The following is a 20101-nucleotide window of genomic DNA, read 5'->3' as shown; positions in this document are numbered from 1 at the left end:
TAGTGAAAAGACATCATGATAAGGGTCATACAAAGATCAAATAAAAGCAATAACTTACATTCACTCCTATTTATAGCAACTTTCAATCCACTGTTTTGTAAATATTTGATATAACTCTCCATCCACAAGAATGCACATCACTTTGCAATGGTACTTCTTTGTAGAAGAAACTTATAAGGCTTTTGAGGATCAGCAAGATCCTCATATATAGTATTCAAAAACGTAGAAACAAGTCTACCAGCACTACAAAAGAAAGCTTTATTAATTCAAAATATAATTTGTAAATATAATCAAAGCAAGTAATTTTCCTTCAATATACATTCTTGCTTGGCCATGAACACCGTTAAGAAAGTTCATAAAGATAATTTCTCTAGTAAGACAATTGATATAGATAAGACTCCAATGCCCTCTGCAAATTCAAAATAGATGTGAGCAGAAGGGTGAAAACAAATGAATATAAATTTTTCTCTATAGAAAAGAAAAATACATTTCTACATAAGAAAAAAAGATGTGATTTGTCACACTATCAAAAGTATGAACGAATTGTGCAATATTAGACCCAGATCTTGCAAATAGTTCCACTGAGAGAAGTGGATCAACAACATATATGGCTCTACGGATATCAAGAGTGAGAGGAGATGAATGCCTTATAGTCAATAGCAAAAGCTATTTGAATCGATCAAAATCAATACAAATTACATATAAAATATACTTGAACCTATAAGCCTTACCTTATGCAACAAAAAACAACGGAGTCAGATAGTTGGACATCCCTTTTCTCCAACATGGGCTTGTCCTCGAGAGATATACTAAGGTAATCCTCCTCAGGTTCCGCAGAAACATTCACAAGTATTTGCCCATACACTTTACCCATCCTCTCGTAGTTGATGGGACCAAGTGATACGGCTTTCCTCTTGTAAACTTCGTCTTCAGTTTTCAAGATCTCCTGCCTTTTTTCTTTCAAGATAGACTCCTGATGAGTGGCACCCCTTGTAGAGTAAAGGTGAGTGATATCCTCGACCTTTGGCTTTTTTCCTTTCCTAGACAATTTCGAGGGAATGTTAAGGATGTAATAGGCTTTTTGATCGGTGGAAGGCAAGGGCCTCAACACTTTATCAAATCTATACCTAATTCTGCTAATCATGCTAAAATGTTTATTCATTAGGATAATTCTATGACCATGCACAGCGGCAATGTAAACATCATTCATGAAATCAATGAGAAAATCTTCTACCGTCTCTTGTAGAGCAAGAATTGTTGAAAGTTGCCACTTCTTATGAAGATTAGAGACAGTTGCCACTCTAGATAATCTGTCAAAGATTTCTTTTACAACTCTTATGAAAGCGGTCTTTGGAATCACGTGCTCTATGGCTTTCTGGGCTTTTCTAATCTCACTGAAACACCTCTACATGTAGAAGAACCGAGATTTTCTCTTTTTCTTTTGTGGCTTGGGAGGCTCACTGGCTGCAGCAGAAGTAGGCCCAAGTGCAATTCGAGGAGATGAATCCTTCACAGGGGAAGCCTCACCCTTAGCTTCTTCAACTTCAGGGGAAGAAACATTCTATGCACTTGAATGCTTTGACTCCATGAAAGATGCCTGGCCAACACCTGGTGTAGGGGGGATCTCTGTAGCAATATCCTTTGGGGCCTCTCATAGCCCAGCCTCAGTAATATTTGAAGGGAGTTCCTCCTCAGATTCATCAATTTGTAATTTCCTTCTACCCCCAGTGTTCTTTCTATCTACTTAAACTTTTCTTGCAGTTTGCCTTGTCCTTGCTATGCAGAGGAGGAAATAAAAGAGCCAGAAAGACAAAAGAGAGATAGAAATTTTCTAAAAAATTTGACAAGATAGCATTTTCTTGGTGGACAGCAGGCACGATACGGCACGAGAAGGAACAAACACAGAAAATGGATCTGAGTGTTCGTGCCATATCGGAGACGAGCACAATAGATACGAAAGCAAAGAACTCCAACGCCCACGAAAAGCCAACTCGATATGACGCGAGAGGGCAATAACTTGGACCACCGAAAGACGCCCTCGCTCCGTATCGAACGAGGGGCCACGAAACGATGCGATAGGAGGAAACTGAGAAAGATATAGAAGCACCCTCGCTTCGTATCGGGCGAGGGCAACCGATACAACACAACAGGAGAGGAACGCAATAGGTGTAGAATTGGGATCGCTCCGTATCGGGCAAGCACAACGCGAGAGCTCGAGAGAATATAAAGTGTATATGTAAGCAAAAGGGTCCCTTATATACTCTCGTCAACCATGCCACGTGTCGTGACACGTGTCTTGCATTAATTGTGCCACGTGTCTATCTAATGTCTATATACCACGTGTCGACTAACGATCGGGCCACGTGTCATTTTGCCACGTGCCTTGCTAACGTATCTTATCCCATGTGTTGTTTGCCACGTATCGCAACTCGGGCTTGCCATGTGTTGCACCCCGAATTTGCCACGTGTTTGCCCGCCACGTGTCGCATCACGGCAGAGCCACGTGTCTTGGCCTAATGGCTAGTTTCACATGGCTGCTACGTGGATGCCATGTGTCGGTGCCCAATGGCTAGTGTCACGTGGCATAATTGCATGCCCTTTATAAGGAGATGTCGATCATGTACGGCTTTTTTGGCTGCCTTTTCAGACTTCTTTGTTCATCTCCCGATACGGCACGAGGGTGAATGTTCGTTTTTTTTTTTTTGCCTTCTCGCATCATTTCGAGCGTAGCTTTCTTCTTGTCTCGATTCGATGCAACCTTTTGCTTTCCCAGATTCTCATTTGTTTCCGTTTACCTTTGATTGTTTGTTGTTGTACTTTTCCCCATACGGCGCGAGTAGCAACATACGTCTTTAGCGTTTGCATCTCATCGCACCGTATCGTGTAGGCCTTGCAAATATGTATGAACCTAGAGATTTTGAGGGCTCCAAGATTCTGCCAGGGAGTAGGAAAAGGTGAAGGCTTTCTACAGGCTCAAGGGCTTCAACATGTGATGAGCCTGTGCATTCCGTTTCTTCCCTACGCTCCACCACCAGTGTCAGAATACCAAGAACATCTCCAGGGAAGGAAAAGTCTGCAATGAGAGTTCTTGGAGTATCATAGCTTACTGATGTCACTCCATCAGAGAGGCTTCTTGACTTTATCCTTCAGAATGGCATGGATCTCTCTTTCTATGGAGTTATTAAGAATGTCTTTAATCCTGATTGGGATCTTGACAGTGTTTTGCAATAATGTAAAAAATATTTTTTTGGAGGACTTTTTGGAGTTTAAAATCTAGCAGGTCCTGATATTGAAGTTGATACAAAGGAATATGTCCATGTTCCTATTGGGTCAACAGGCAATGAAAAGTCACTATTTACTAGGAGGTGTAGTGCCCTCTCTAGACAGGTTTTATGAAAGATACATATTGTGCTCCAACTCATTCCAAGAACTGTAAGATTATATCAAAGTCTGCTGCTTTTATTGTTTTCACCCTTGTCAAATATCCTATAAAAGCTTATGAGCAACAATTAGAAGAAGTAAAGTCTGCTAGGTTTTGTATGTTAGATGACCTGGTAGATGAAAAGGAAATAGAGAAGATTGTAGATGTAGATTTTGAGGCTTCTATTGCTGAGAAGCTGGATGTTGCTCAATTCAAAGCTGAGATCATCATTGAGGAAAGCCAAGGAAATGCAAACCCTGCAACTGATGAGAGTTCTCACTATATTGTTCCTTCTCTACCATCTATACCTTTCAAGGAGGAGTACATATTACTGTCCGATATTCAAAATCTTTTCAATCTTAGGGAAGATTATTGTCTAGCCATTATTGTAGAGGCTTCTGATGCTGCAAATGGGATAGTTGACACATAGAATGAATCAAAGGAAGAGATACTCAAACTTGATACTGAAACTGGAGATGATAAGTTTATTGATGCTGGTGAAGCCCTCTCTCTTTGTTTTGACAAGGCAAAAGATGCTGAGAAAGAGTTAAGTATTACTAATGAGGAGTTCGATCGCATACAAAGCCAACTTGGGATTTCCAATTTTGGAAGAAAGAATTCTGAGTACGTTAAAGAATTGATAAACACCAATGAGACATCATCATCAATAAATTTATGGAATCCAGTTAAATTGGAGTACGATGAAAACCAAGTTGTAAGATTATTTCGAATTTGCTTTTACACATTGGTAGGTTTGAGTTCCACACTCATTTGGTATGGGTGTTATTCGCAGTTGGAGATTGCTGATTCAGATAACTTCTTGGGACATGGCAAAGGATCGAGAGCTAGTGGTAGTACATTGAAAGACATTGCACTTGGCCACTACTTAGCTAGGATTGACCCTAATTCCTTTTTAGTACTTCATAGTAGTTTCTCAGAGGATGCACCATGGCCCATACTTTATATTAAAGCTCTTACAAGGCTTCTAAGTTTCTCAGGATTACAATATAATGCCCACAAAGTAATATTTTTGGAAAAGACTGCAGCAATTAGGATTTTTGGCTATGGTCCAGGTTACTCTGCTTCTAGAGCAGGATACTTTTTGGCCTTCAAATCCTACGCCTTGGGTGCAAACCGAACTGATATAAAATCCATAGCTGGCTACAAGAGAAGAAAATTTCTACATTATAGAGGAAAGATCCCTGAGGAGGAAGAGAATGTGAGAGCTTTGGAAAGCTAGCTTTGTATATATTCTATCTTATATATAAAAGTGTGACTGCTCATGTATCATTGCCATCTTTTATATGCATTCTTTGAAGTTGTCGTTGAAAAAACCAATTGAATAGCTCCTCCAAAGCATTGCTTTTTGTAACTCCTTCCCCATGCCTTGTGCTTGGATAATAACTTGTGCGTGCTTGATAGTGGGATTTTTCCATGCCTTGGCTACTATAAGTTGCTAAGGGGTCGTTCTCCTTCACAAAGTAAGGCCCATGAATATGAAGAATATGCTGCAATACAAAGTAACACTCATTTTATACCAATTGAAAAACCTGTCAAAATAAACCCATATTAAATAATAGTTACTTTACTAGATAAAAAGTGATATCTTTTTCTCCCCATGCCTCTTTTATCGCCTGAACAAGATTTTTTATTGATCTTTTAAACTATTCTGCATATGTATATGTTGTCTTATATTGCCAGACACTTATGTGCTTGTACGAGTCACAATTACATCTTTGGAGGCCGTGTCATTTGCAATCCGGCCAAGCGAAGACTACCCAATCATTTGAAACACAAGATTTTCATTGAGTTTTAATATACAAATTGCATTGTTGCTATAAGAATGACCACTTACAACTCTCTTAAGTTTTAATCTTGATTACTTCTAAACTTAAGAGTTTAGCTTTCATAGCTAGAAATCGACGACTTAGAAGGGGCAAGAGAGTAATTCAAGATCTCCATCATACTTTCGCAAAATCAGGAACCGAGTGGAGCAATAGGAAGGGAGAAAATTATTCTCTTACCCTATCACTTCAGATTAGGTACGTATATTGAAGCTCCAATTTGGCATCAAGAGGACATGGCGATAATCATCAAGAGAAAGGCATTGATCACAATTCTCTCCTCTTGATCTTCTTAGTTGCAATTCTGATTAATTCACTACATCCGAATCTCTGTAGAATCTCCATGAACCACTCCGTCCGTCTGGCCCAAGTCTGGAGTGTCAATCTCGTTTGCTAGAAACCGAAACATCAAAGCCTGCCGAAGTAGATCTAATAGAGCGGCCTAATGGTGTCTGAGACAACTCCTAGTCCGCCATATCTCTGAATCTCACCATCTGATCTAGAAACATATGCATGAAGATCTCCTATAGCTCCTCGACGTTCATCCCTCGACTCATCCTAATTATCTAAATATCCACAAAGGTCACCTCCACAGACAAAAATTGATGTTAGCATAATCAATATAAATCATACAAAGTATGATAATATAAATCTTTAAAAAATGATCTTACTTAAAATACATATCTTATATACTCTTATAAGCGACTCGTTAATGAATTGAGTAGGTGGATGTTTCAAGTATGAAGTACCCTATGGTCCCATGTCAATCTCCTGACACAACTCCGCATACACTGGAAGGTTGATAGACATATTACCACAAAAGGATAATTCCACCTCGTTCTCAAAGAATTCTTGGACTCCTATACTTCTATCATTGTTACCTAATGTTGGCTCCTCTACATGCTCTAAGCTTACGGTGTCCTCCACCCCTTGCAATATCGACCCCTCTATTTACATATTGGAGGACCTCATCTATGCTCAAAACACCGCTTTGATCATATACTCTTGCACTTCAAAGAGCTAAAGGTATAACATACCACCATCAAGGTTATTGGGGGTTTGGATAGAAATTTACATGTTTACAATCACGTACAAGAGAGATTTAACTATTGTGACATGTACCATGTCGTAATACAATTAAAAAACACATGAGTTCATCCACATGTTCACAATGGACCGATAACACAAACATGTCGCGTAAATCCGTTCATTTTTTTTCACAATCTATTTCGAGAAATTCGGATAAACCTCGTCGAATTGTTGCTCCAGCTCCTTCAAGTACCACTTTGAACCACTACACATCGAATAGGATCATGGAGAAGCTACGGTAATCCACCGTGACAATACTTTGCAAGTTTTCAAAATACTCAATCTCATCTATGATCGTGTTTGGATCCGTTGCTCATCGTCGGCTCTCTTGCTCGAACCTTGCCATCATACCACAATCTGTTGTGGAGCACATTTTGTCAATACACTCCACGTAAAAATGACATTCGTACGACCACACCGCACTATATATTTTGTATTGTATATTGAAACACTCAATTCGTTATCGCATATAAAATATAGATACGACAAACCCTAAACATGTCATCACCTTTATACTACATTCTCTCGAGAATTTACACTCCTCGGTTGAGACCTCCGCCCCTTTGCGAGACACTGCGGTCAAAGCTCTATGCAACCATTGCATTGACATAAACCGCGGCATCTCCTCCATGGCCTTGGGATATGGAATCGATCGATGGCGCGTACTACATCGAAATTTAGACTGCACTTCCTCTCGATCTTTCCTAGCTTGCTGATACCTAGTAAGCCATGTCTCCATAGAGGCGTTCTATAACATATAAAAGCGATTCACTTTCTCTTCCATTGCAACATCCATTCTTTTTTCTACCACATTTTCAATCATCACATCTTTGATCATTCTATCATCATTGTTCAGCGACCATAGCATACTGTTGTCTGAATCCACCTTGGTAGCCATGGTAAAATATGCACTAGAGCCTCAGATACCAACCAACCTTCAGTCAGGCTACCTTCTAGCCGAGCTCGTTGTCGCACAAACCCTTTCAAGGTTTTCATGAAGTGCTCCAAGAATGATATCCATCGCGTATAGATAGATCCAACAATCTCCACTTCATCTACAAGATGCACAAGGTGGATTTGTATCCTGAGCATGTTGGTAGACAGGTATTTCTCAAAGAGACAAACCGTCTCCACTGCTCCCTACCTTGCGGATTCAATAAAGGACGTCTTAATCTCCTTTTGTGAGATCCATTCCACTACAGTCAACAACTTGTAAATCACCCCGCGTATTTCTGGAGTAAGGCATTCTGCGATTGTGATCGGTAGCACAAACTGTCACAAACGAAAAAGCATTATGAACAACGACTACACTCCAAATAGCAAAATATGCAAGCCACTTACAATCCATTCATAGTACAAACCTGATATATTTTATGCCAATCATAGGATTTTAGCCCTGATAATTGGTCTTTAGAAAACGTAGACTTGAGAAAACGCATCATACCCATCGGAGTGCGGATAGACTTGACTATTTGCTTCACAATGCACTCTTCTTTAGTTAACAAAACCCAAGGAGCATGAGATAACTGCAAGCAACCATCAGCACTCGACTACAGCCAAAGCACCTTCATCTTAACTAGCTCCTTCAAATCCATTCGTGCCCCTACAGTCTCTCTTTCATGTGATGTGGTCCCATAGTAAGCTGTCCACATTCTTCAAAATATGCATGGGATATAATAAGTAGTTGATCTGTAAGTGGGTCCAATATGGCAACTCATAGAAAACTGAGAACCGTTGTATTCCGTTTGGATGTGACTCCGAGTGGACCATTTTCAACTCGTACCAACTTTGGGCATTCATACGTATTGGAGGTCGTTCAAGAAAACCTTCTCTCAGTTCATGATCCTCTAGCAAGAAAGCAATGTGTCCTTGATATACAATCTTCTTCATGGTTCGTGACCTTCGGGAGTCTAACTAGGTATGGCTTACACAATGGATATGCATGATAACCTGAGGTAACCAGACCTGTCCCAACACCTCTATCTAGTAAATAAAAACTTGAATGAGCTATAATAGATATTACCAATGAGAACGAAAGCCTATTTACTTGAGCACTCTCCGAATCTCAAAAAGTCATGCATGGTCCACATGAGAATGACCCGAATATTGACGGACTATCGACCATCGCGCTTGCTCATATGTTGCACGGTGATCCCCTCCCATAAAATCTTAAGCTCGTCAACTAATGGACAAAGATACACATCCATATTTTTAACTTTGTAGCGGTCGAGAAGGAGTAAGCTAAGGATGAGATGTCCTTTTTTCATAGAAAGCCATGGAGGGATATTGTAGTTGACAAGAACTAAAGGCCACACATTGTAAGAAGTTGAGCGCAAACCGAATGGATTTATGTTATCCATAGCAATATCGAGTCGAAGATTCATTGGCTCTCGCCCAAAGCTTGGGAAGATAGAGTCAATGTGGCTCCATATACGTGAATCCGCTTATATTCGTTGATCTCCATCTGTGAACCTATTCTGTGCATGATATATTGTCAAACTTGCAATGTCGGACGTATGAAATATGTGATTTATGTAGAGAATAAGCGAAATGTATGTAAGAACTTTTTGAGGAATGGTTTGCCCTTGCAAGTCCTATCAATACCTATGAGCACCACACTTTGGACATATCTCCATAGTCTCGTATTCTCCTCGAAACAGTATGCAATCATTGATACATGCATGGATGTTGTCATAGTCTATGCCAAGCTTTTGTAAAAAATATCATATATCATTACAAGACTCAAGCATGATATTTACAAGTGATAATATATGATACTATAATAACTTGAAAAAAAATCATAAAATACCTTGAAAAAGCACAAATATTTTTAATGATAGTGTCGAAAAGAAATCAACGAAGTGTACATACAAGATACTTGAACAACTCGGTCACACTCGTATCGCTCCACCCATATTTTGCTTACATGCTTATGAGTACAAGCAATCTTCAAGCAAGATACTCGACACCCATCATATAATGATATGGATGCTTTCTCTCTAAGCGGATCAGAAGTCTCAATATCCATGGACATTAATGCATTGATCATTGCCTCCATCTCAAGCTCCAAGATTGTAGGTAAGTTTGGAAGGCTACCTGTCTCCTCTGGTATTAACAATATAGATTGGATAGTATCTTCCAAGTGGTGGATTGGCTTGTAAAGCACTCCATCCATCACACGCCCATGAACTCTTCTAACTAGCCACAAAGGGTGCACTCCTTGGGACGAGACGTCACCTCCCTGAATAGAAAATTTGCCAACCACACCCAATGTTTTTGTATATGGTATTCAATTAGCTTGCGAATACAATGCATGATTGATATACACTTTTCTTACCGTTTGCTCAAAATCTGAAATCGTCTAATCAATTATCTCAAATTCAAACTCGTCGAAGCATCATACGTGTTCTATAGACAATCGACGCTTTCATCTAATTGCCATATTACATTAAGAGCAAGGACATGAAATACGCTGATTAAGATACATCTTGCAATCTTGAACATCATGACCTTCATCATTTTTCATTTTGTCTATACATTACGACAAATAATTTATTTTTGTTATCATTCTTTTTTTCTTTCTTAAATTGTTTGAGAAGGGATTTCTTCTCTTGTAACTCAACAAAATTAACGTATGTAAAGTCTCCATCCACCCAAAAATTAACGTATGTCGGAGTGTTATCTCTCTCTTTTTCTCTTTCTTTATTATGTTTTACGTTTATTCCCTCTCTCTCGTTCCTTCTTTCTTTTTCTCTTCCTCTCTCTCTCTCTCATTTCCTTTAACAAAATATCTCTCTTTACTACCAATTTTCTTTAACAAAATGTCTCTCTCTACTATCACTACCACTACCACTACAATCAACAAGAAAAGAAGAAAAAAAATTAACAATTGCTACTACAACAATAAGAAAAAAGAAAAAAATGCTACTACTACCACTACTACAACAACAACAAACAAGAAAACTAAACAACAATAAATAAAAAAAGAAAAAAAAACTACTACTACTACTATAACCATGACTACGACAACTACGACTACGACTACCACAATAACAAACCACTACCACTACAATAAATAAGAAAAGAAGAAAAAAAACAACAACTACTACTACAATAACAACAAACAAGAAAAGAAGAAAAAACTACTACTACTACTACAAAAACAAACAAGAAAACTAAACAACAATAAACAAGAAAAGAAAAAAAACTACTACTACAACAACAAACAAGAAAACTACTATTACTACTAGTATTACTATTACAATCACGACTACGACTATGACCACGACTACAACTATCACAAAAACTCTCTACCACTACCACTACCACTACAATAAACAAGAAAAGAAGAAGAAAAAAAAAACTACTACTACTACTATTACTACTACTACTACTACTACGATAAACAAGAAAATAAGAAAATACTACTACTACTACCACTACTATAACAATAACAACAAACATGAAAACTAAATAACAATAAACAAGAAAAAAAAAACTACTACTACTACAACAACAACAAATAAAAAAACCACTACCACTACCACTACAACAAACAAGAAAATAAGAAAATAAGAAATAAAACAACCTCTCCCTTCCTCCCTCCCTCTCCCTCTCTCTCTCTTTCCCTATTATGTTTAATGCTTTCTCCCTCTCTCTCTCGTTCCTTCTTTCCTTTTCTCTCTTCCTCTTCCTCTCTCAATACACATGATTCTTAACAAAAACAAGTAAAAGAAAATGAGAAAAAACAAAAACAAAGCAAAAAGGAACAATGCACTCACCGTAAAGGCCCGATGATGGATTCGGCGGCTCCTCTTCGTAATGGTGGCTCCTCTTCGCCCTTCGTACACTTCCTCCTCTTCTTCGCAAACGGCGGCTGCAATGGTGAGAAGCTTTCCTTCTCCCTCTTTCTCTCTCTCTCCCTCTCCCTCTCAAATGCAGGATGAAGTTCGCTCTCCCTTTCACTCTCTCTTTCGTTCGTTCGCACAAAATAATGCGCTCGAGTTTCGATCCGCATTTTTTCGTCTGAGCACTGTCGCTATTTGCGTCGCATTTGCGACACAAATAGTGACGCCGCTATTTTGCGTTAGAAAGTGCCATCGCTATGCCTCCGTATCCTCGTAGTGTTTCCAAGGCCCATGCGGCCCTTCATGTGGCCATCTAGATGATGCCTCGCCTGCATATTAATTCTCTCCTCCCTAATTGATTACTTCCGAATGTGGTGAGCAACAGTACACTTTACGGCTGTGGCTATGGTGATTATGATGACGAGGCGAAGGAGATTTAGACAAATCTAGAGACAATGTTTATTCATACATTGTGAATGAAGACAAGCAATGGCAGTCAATGAACATCAAGAAGAATGGTCATAATCGCCATCTCTCTATTTTTTTATTGAAAGCTCTCCCTCCATCTTTTTTCGAGATGATCACGATCACCCTTCTTCCTTCACACAAATCCCTAGATCGTAACCGATACCCCCTTTTAATTATTCACCAAATGTAAAAGCAATGTTGCTTAATGTTTTCTAATATCACCATACTCCACCACCAAAACAGCATCACTTTTACCAAACATATCCCTACTTTCAAGCTGGACTTCATAGACATCATGCATATCTTTACCAAAATCTAGTGTGCTATCTCCATAGAAATTTTTGTGTCTGATAGAAGCTCTAACCCCATCTATATTGAGTTTTGTGATTTTGCATGCTTCTGTTTCTGATACATTGTCTTTGTCAAGTAGTGATGAGCTCTCCTTGCCAATGCCATTTTCAAAATCCTTAACAAATGACACTCTAAAAGAAGCAAATTTATAGTCTTCACATTTCTCCACTGAGAAGTCCAGTCTTCTTTCAGATAATACGTCTCTAGAAAACTCCCACCTAGGGCATTGGGCTGGCTTCTAAGTCCTCTTGATTTGTTCCTAAATGCTCTGTTCCTCCAAACGTTTTACACGTTTTAAAATAGACATACTTATGGCTTCTAGACTTTGTTCTTGCGAATGTATTTCAATAGTTATTTCATGCTCAAAAGGGCCCAAACACTGCACTCCATCTTCCTCTTGTACAAGAACTTCCTTGTACCGACATCTCCTTGTAAAACTGCAAAGACACGACCTCCAAAGACAGTAACAATGAACATCGCATCTACATTGAATTAATGTAAAAATTTGGTAACAATGTGCCAATTGTCTACAATTTTGTGAAAAAAAAAATAGCAATGTATGACATATATCTAGATATTGTCACAATCGAAGTGAATGCAAAGGTCATCAACAGACACTTCCTTAACATGTCCTTGAATATTATGCACATCAATCACATTGTGAAAGGTAATGGGGGCATTAGTTAGTCCAAAGGGTATGATTATATAAGCAAACACTCCCCATTTATATATAATGTTGTTTGGCGCCTATAGTTCAAATGAACTTGCACTTGATTGTATCCTAAAAATCCATCCAAGAAGTTATAAGCTTCCTTTCCAACTACTCTCTCAAGCATATGCTCAATATACGGTAAGGAATATTGTCTCTCTTCATACCAACATTAACTCTCTTATAGTTGATGCACACTTGGATCTTTCTATTCTTCAAGAACATAATAACAATCGATAATAGCCAGTCCGTGTGCTCAATTTTGTAAATGATTCCAATGCTCAAGAGTTTGCTAATCTCTTCCTTTGTTGCATGAGCATTCTTGGATTCATGGCATAAGATCTCTACTTTACTAGTGCGGCATCTAGAACCATAGGAATGTTGTGGATAACAATGCTAGGGTGTATTCCTCTCAATTGCTCTATAAACCAAGCAAACACATCAAAAAACTCTTTTAAGAGACAAGTGAGATTAGTCTCCTCCTCCTCTGTCAAGTCATCTGCTATGAACATGGGTCGGGGCTTCTCCTCACCACCAACCAACTGACTTCCTTGACCTTGGCTTTTCCTTGCCTCTTGGCTTCTAGTAATACCAATATCCTTTGATCTTTCTTGAATTTTGTGAACTGCTTTGGCAAATCTTGTGGTTTCTACTCTCTTTCGGCATCTAAATCCTTAGATTGCTTCTTCTTCTCCTCCTTCTCCTTCAACCTTCTACACCATAAGTCGGGAGTGGAAGGTCCCCTTTGGTGTGTCAAACCTTTGAGGTTCATGAATTTGAAGGACCCCTTCGGTATGTCAAAACTTAGAGGTTCATGGGATCTCAAGTTCACTATCCAAGCTAAACTCAAATTCAAAGTTAAATTTGCATCCTTCACTAGAAAAGGGTATCTGAAGTGGTAGTCATAACTCGAATGCAATTTCTCATTTGTACAGAGATGTAGACTCAACCTCCCTTAATCTTGCATGTTCATAGTCCACAACTTCTAAATGTTCTAGCCACATTCGATCTCGGTCCACTTAGATCACTCCTTTCTCAATATGCATCACATTGGTTTCTTGAGGTTTAAAATCCATAATGATTGGCTTGATTATATATATGTTTATGTCATAGTGGACAGTTTCCACTTCATTAGATGTTTCATCCTCAAAATCATAATCCACATATTTATCATTAGAGTTTTCATCATCAAAGAATTCATTGTCTAGTAGCTCATATGCTGTGGAGTTTTCATTTCCTTTGATAAGTGCTCAATTGTACAAGAGATTTAGATCATCCATCTTGGTTCATCTCCAATTTGAAGTTTCCATGAGATCTCTAAGAGGCTTTAGGTTGGCCACAAAGTTATTGGCTGGTGTCTCATTACGTACTCAAGGATTCTATGCAACTCTAATTTGTTCATAGGAACTTGGTAGGTGATAGGGTGGTTTCTTACTCAAGTTGCTAGCTAAGGTGGCAACCTAGTCTTCCTAGGGAACATGGATGATCTAGTATGAGTTGAAGTGGAGGCTTGAAGAATCTCTCGAGTCGATCTGGATGCAATCTCCAACATGCTATACAGAGATACTAACTGTACTCCTACCCAACAGCATCTCCCAAAATACATTCCATGCCTCGAGGACAAGCAAGATTGAATGCACATCCTTGCCACTCTCAAACTACCATGTATCATAGTATCGAGAAGCTTATAAACATGTGAATCACTAGAGGGAACATAAAAACCCACTATTTAAATTATCAATCGTCAATTAGAGTGTCTTAATGCATTTTTTTATGATGGTCCCTAACCTAGTGCTGCAAATCTCTATACCAACAGCTAATCTATCCCTATAAACATGTTTGAGTTGTGAAAGGTATTTAGCAATGGTAGTTGTATTTTTGTGGAAATTTTGAAGCTAATATCTTAATCTTTAAGGAGTTACTCAACAACCCTAGTTGGCACTCCATCAAGTCCTACTTAATTATCATAATGACCACTTTGTCTTCCCAATGCGAGAGCAGGGTGTAGATATCAAGGAAAAAGTGAACTCGAGGAAGATGAAACGACAAACAAAGACAAAGAAGACACTAATACTAACTCCATTGACTATGATACCAATTGCCAAATGATAAAGCAAACCTTAGCAGATTCGAAGCCCTTGTAGACGGAATGTTTTCTTACTATGATGCAAATGCAGCCAGTATTAGATCAGAGTTGGAATGGATAGAGCACTTAGAGATATTAGATTATGAATGAATAGGATATCGTCTAAAAGAATTTATGTCCAACCATGAGGTACTTATGGCCAATAATTAAAAGGATGCAACTTTTGGTTCTCCACTGATGAGATAGAAAATATTGACTCAAGACGAAAAAGAGTGATGACTCAGGTTGTAAAATTCCACCCCCTCTAAGTCTCACAAGGTTAAGGTAAATGTCATGCTCTAGGATCTTGACATTGGGATCATTGAACATACTCTCATTATTTCAAGAGTTTTGACCAATACAACCTCACCATGACAAGATGAAGAAGAGAAGATAACATGCAAAGAAATTTCTACTCCATGTCCCCCTCGCTCTCTTACAAGCTCTCAACACACTCTCCTTTACTCCCACTCTCAAGTCAACAAGTTGCAAGAAATCAAGAAGACAAAGTTTGCATACACATAAGTAGCCTTTTCCATTAGTTATTTTCCTTTTTATACATGAAATTTAGGGTTAGGTTTTCCTCATGCCCCTTCGGCATCCTACCCCTTTTGTGGCATTTTTTACCAATCATGGCTTCTATTCATGCTTCTAAACCTTAGACTTTGGCCAAAATTTAAGTAATACAAAAGATAACTTCAAGTGCTATTAGATTGTTACAATTTGTAACAAGTAGGAGTCCAATTCTCAACAAAATAACACAATTTTTATAAAACTATTTCTTTTTCAAAAATTTATAGGCCCATTTTATCTTTGTAATTAGCATTATCCCCTCTCCTAGATGAGTGCTAGTCCCATGGCAATTATGCCAAAGGTATGACATTGTTGCTTGTGAGAGGTATTGGGAAGTTCAATCAGGGATTGTGGTAGGGAAGGATGTTGTATTGTTGAAGAGAAATTGAGGAGAAGGTTTAGAGTGGTGATGCCAAAGAACTTGATGCTAGGTAGATTGTCTTGAAGAGAGGAGTGGTGATAGACTAATGCTCAAGGATCATGAGGCCACCGATATTAATGGGTCTTCAGGAGCCCCAACATACTTGTTAAATCACTCGTATCCCACGCTTGAGGACCCAATTGATGAGAAATTGTGGTGCTATGTTTTTCTCATGGTGATAGGTCATCGATGCACGCTCGAGATGTCCTTCTCTTGATGTGTCTAAGGCAAGCAAGATACAAATTCAAAAAGTACAAATGAGCAAAGACCTATAAACATTTTTTAGCTAAGCAAAGAAGCATAAGTAAGAGAAAAAAACCATGTGAGACGAGATCTAAAGCGGGTGCAGGAGCCAAAGACAACAAATAACAAGGACTCTCAAAGCACACTACATTAAAAAATTTATAAAATTAAGTGATCAAATTTTTTAAAAAACTTTTAACTAATTTTTGAGCATCGAGCTCTCTTATTAAAATTGTAAAATTATTTAATGCACAAATAAAGCATATGAGAGGAGTGAGTTTTTAAAAAATTAAAGACTATCGAACAAGTAACCAAAGACCTGGGAAACATGTATAAGTAAATTTGGTGCACATGCATCTCCCACAAGTTAGGCCCTATCCACTTGTAGGAAAAAAGAAAGGACCCCATATTTGTAGAAGAAACCTTAGTGTGAGGCATTCCAAAGTGTGAAAAATAAAAAAGACTTATCTTCTTCTTTTGGCTCTCGCCACATTCTCTGTTATCTTCTCTTAAGAATCTCCTATATCTATGTGCTGCATATAAGCTTGAAGGAGAGGTTCTATGTGTGAGGCCAATAACTTACTCTCTTCTTTGTGATCCTCATCTTGGTTGCAAGACACCCCTATCACATATTGTCACTTCCTTGAGTTGCACTCTAGTTTGTGAGACATATAGGTACAGAATTGTAATAAGAGCAGGACTTGAGACCTAGGTGAGAGGGAGAAGAACAAGGGGGGAGAGAGAGAGAGAGAGAGAGAGAGAGAGAGAGAGAGAGAGAGAGAGAGATTGCAACTACATAGATTGGTGGTTCAAGCACATCAACTCCCTCTCTTGCAAAACTTGTGGAGCCGAGATCAATAAATCCAAGTGATAGCAAGCATGGTGGAGTTGTGGAGTGAGGAAGACTTGTTAGCATACTAGACTACAATAATTGGTGAGATTTCTATTGTTCTATCTACTGTTTGATAGTCCTCTATTCTCTTTTGGAACTTGTGACCAAAATATCTTGTGAGATTCATAGGGAATGGAAACCATGAAAGGAGTTGTCGCTCTATGGAAGGCTACTAGAATCTCAACTAAAGAGAGTACATGACTGATATGTATATTTCCGTCTAGGTTGAGCACATAGGCAGAGCAATTTACATTTTGATTTTATTGCCGGGACTTGATAAAAACACTTTGGTTGATTCTCTGACCATTGGCAGAATACACCGAGCTCGAGCGAGATGGGTCTTTTTGCCATGAGTAGGTCAATATGGAAACCTCACACATCTTAGTTTAAGAAGACAGGTTAAAAGGGAGTCAATCCATGAGAGAATCATTTATTTCCCTTGAATAGAGTAAGATCTTAGACGGGACTAATTAAATTAGGAAACTTTCTTTTTTATTCATAAAATTTAGAAAATGCCCCAAAAAAAGTATTACTAGTTTTGAGCAATCATCTTTACTTGCATCTTAGGAACGTTAAGTATTTTGAGTGGTGATATGCTTCATGATTTGAGGAATTGAGAAAAGATCATGTTTTTTCTAATTATGTATTGATTCTTTACCTATTTTTATCATGGGAATACTAAGTATGACATGGTAAGTGCTTGATTGCAACTAACTATATGTGGTCTACATTTAGGTGGCAAAAAACATCATGTGTGTGTGCATTTTGTGACTAGTTATTGAAGTTAAAAATCACTTGCAAGTTGCATGAAATCTTGGTTAATTTTTTGGTTTAATTCTAAAAAATTTTATTGTTCATGGGGTTTAGAAATACTTACATGACGAGTAGTGCCAAACACTATCTTGCAAGGAATAACATAGTTAAAGAAAAATTGTATGGAATGAGAATACTATAAAAATTACTAAATTTTTATTGGTGTTTCTTTTCAATTTTTAAGAAATTTCTAAAATTTTGGTATATTGGAGTAATCAATTCATAGCGATCAACACAACTAGGACTAGTTAGTCATCAAGATGTTGATGGGCTTGTGGACTAAAAATTTTGGTATATTGGAGTAAGCAATTCATAGCAATCAACACAATTAGGACTAGCTAGAAATTGGGGGGTGATAATGGCCTTCTGAACTAAAAGTGGTATATTGGAGTAAGCAATTCATAGCAATCAACACAACTAGGACTAGCCAGTCATCAAGGGTGCTAATGGGCTTATGGATTGAAAATTTTTCGTGTTTGAGACCTGAATCGAAGTTGGCTGAAAATTTTTCATATTTCCAAAAAAAATCACTGAAATTTTTATTAAAACTAATGCAATATTGTAAGCTCAAAAGTTGACCTTGTCATCTCTATCCTCTCAAGCACTACCAACATGAATGTATGGTGAGTATCCTGACAAGAATTGACTTGGGTCAACATGACCCGAGTCTCATATGCATTCCCTCAACTCATCCCATCATCATTGTCTTGAATACATTGAGCTGGAATACACTGTCCACATTGTCTTGAGTGCATTGAGTATGCTACCTTGTCTCTAGCCCGGGACATAGGCTAGTCAAGGTAATTACACTTTGGGCCTTCATAGATACAATGTCTCTAGGCCTTTGAGCCTCAAGGAATATTCACATAGCCTTCTTATCCCACAAGTACTCAAGACCAAGAATGTTCTACTCAACTATAGCACTATAACCACCTTACTCAACACCTCAATTCGATGCATAATCCACCACTTACTCAAGGCATCATGCTTTGTAGATGCTTGGACGACTCGAGAAGGACATCCTACTCGCCAACCCAAGACATGGGTGCATAAAGACTCCAATTGAGGTACTATTGGATATAGTTGGAACACCCCTTTGAAATCAAGTGCTAGATAGCACTTGAGACATTATTGTTTCCTCACAAAGTGCAAGTGTTGTGTTTTTCCCTTAAGAACAAGAAGCTTTATCTATCATGCCAAGCACAAAATATGCATGAGAAAAAGAAAAGTGCCAAACTTGAGCACTTGAGATGAAGTGTTGAATCCTTGCCCACAATCTACTCATAGCATCATCCCATTTGCCACCTCAAGACAAAGCACCATGAACCACTCAAGACAAGAGATCAATAAGGTCTTATGAGTAATCTCAATTCACATTCTTGCAACCTACATAAAGTGTTGAGGTTATGTGAGTAATCTTGCACTTGTGACATCCACTCACAACAATAGGGAGTCTTCCCACACCCCTTGTCTTGAAAGGTTTAGCATTACTAGGTTAGCATAGAGACACCATTGTCTTGACCCACAACCACCATTGTCTTGAGCCCTCCCCTTGAATGTCATAGGTGCCTAGCACATCCACCAACTTGAAGGTCTTGCCTTGAGTGTAACTCCACATCTCACCTCAAGCATGTATTTTTTATCACTTCGCACATCACCTCCATGAACACATAGGTAACATCTTCTCAGGATCTTTGATCTCGAGCAATCATCCACATTAGCAAGCTTGATGATGCCATCACCCAATGTATGGCAATGTTACCCAACACCATAAAACATTAACCAACATTGTGTTCTCTTGGGAAAAAAGCACACAACTATCGTACCATCGCTATCACCTCAATATCCCTTGAAGCATCATCTCCTCAAACATACAATGCATCATCTCCTCAAGACATAGCTCACATGGTCTCCTCAATGTGGTCTCTGAGAGACATATGGACATAGTCTCCTCGAGACATAAGGTGCATTGTCACCATGAGCCTTATATGCATCATATCCGCACAAGCCATCATATGCTCCACATGTCCTTGAAACACACATATAGAAAAAGCCACCATACCTTGCCAATGTTGCCTACCAGAACCATCACACACACCTACAGATGCACTGATGATGTCATCTTCTCGAGATCATCAACCCATCAAATCGCAATCGAAACACATCACCCACATGTCCTTGAGACACAAGCCTACATACCCATCAAGTAAGCATGACAACGAGTCAGCCATTTGTTGGGATAAAAGGCCCTTGGGCCTGCCTGTGTACAGTGACCGCCCATATTCTTTATTCATATATATATATA

General features: G+C 38.6%; 1 protein-coding gene across 3 annotated transcripts in view; it reads right to left on the bottom strand.

Annotated features, from left to right (window-relative positions):
* The window catches only part of LOC148031295 (uncharacterized), a 58025-nt gene that overhangs the window by 21997 nt on the left and 15927 nt on the right, over positions 1–20101 (bottom strand). The window contains exon 4 of one of the 3 annotated variants that reach the window (XM_087684817.1): positions 11136–11230. The exons of 1 other annotated variant lie outside the window; for it this stretch is intronic. In XM_087684817.1, the coding sequence (XP_087540943.1) occupies positions 11136–11230 (95 nt within the window). Of the gene's footprint in view, positions 1–11135; positions 11231–15679; positions 16071–20101 lie in introns of those variants that run through there. One more of the 3 variants, XM_087684818.1, reaches the window with a different exon arrangement.

The sequence above is a fragment of the Lygodium microphyllum genome, chromosome 9 (genome assembly GCF_053477565.2).
Source record: "Lygodium microphyllum isolate KBCC chromosome 9, Lygodium_microphyllum_v1.1.10, whole genome shotgun sequence".
In the NCBI taxonomy this organism is placed as follows: Eukaryota; Viridiplantae; Streptophyta; class Polypodiopsida; order Schizaeales; family Lygodiaceae; genus Lygodium; species Lygodium microphyllum.
Note: the sequence above shows the minus strand (reverse complement) of the source record. Positions and strands in the feature narration are given on the sequence as shown.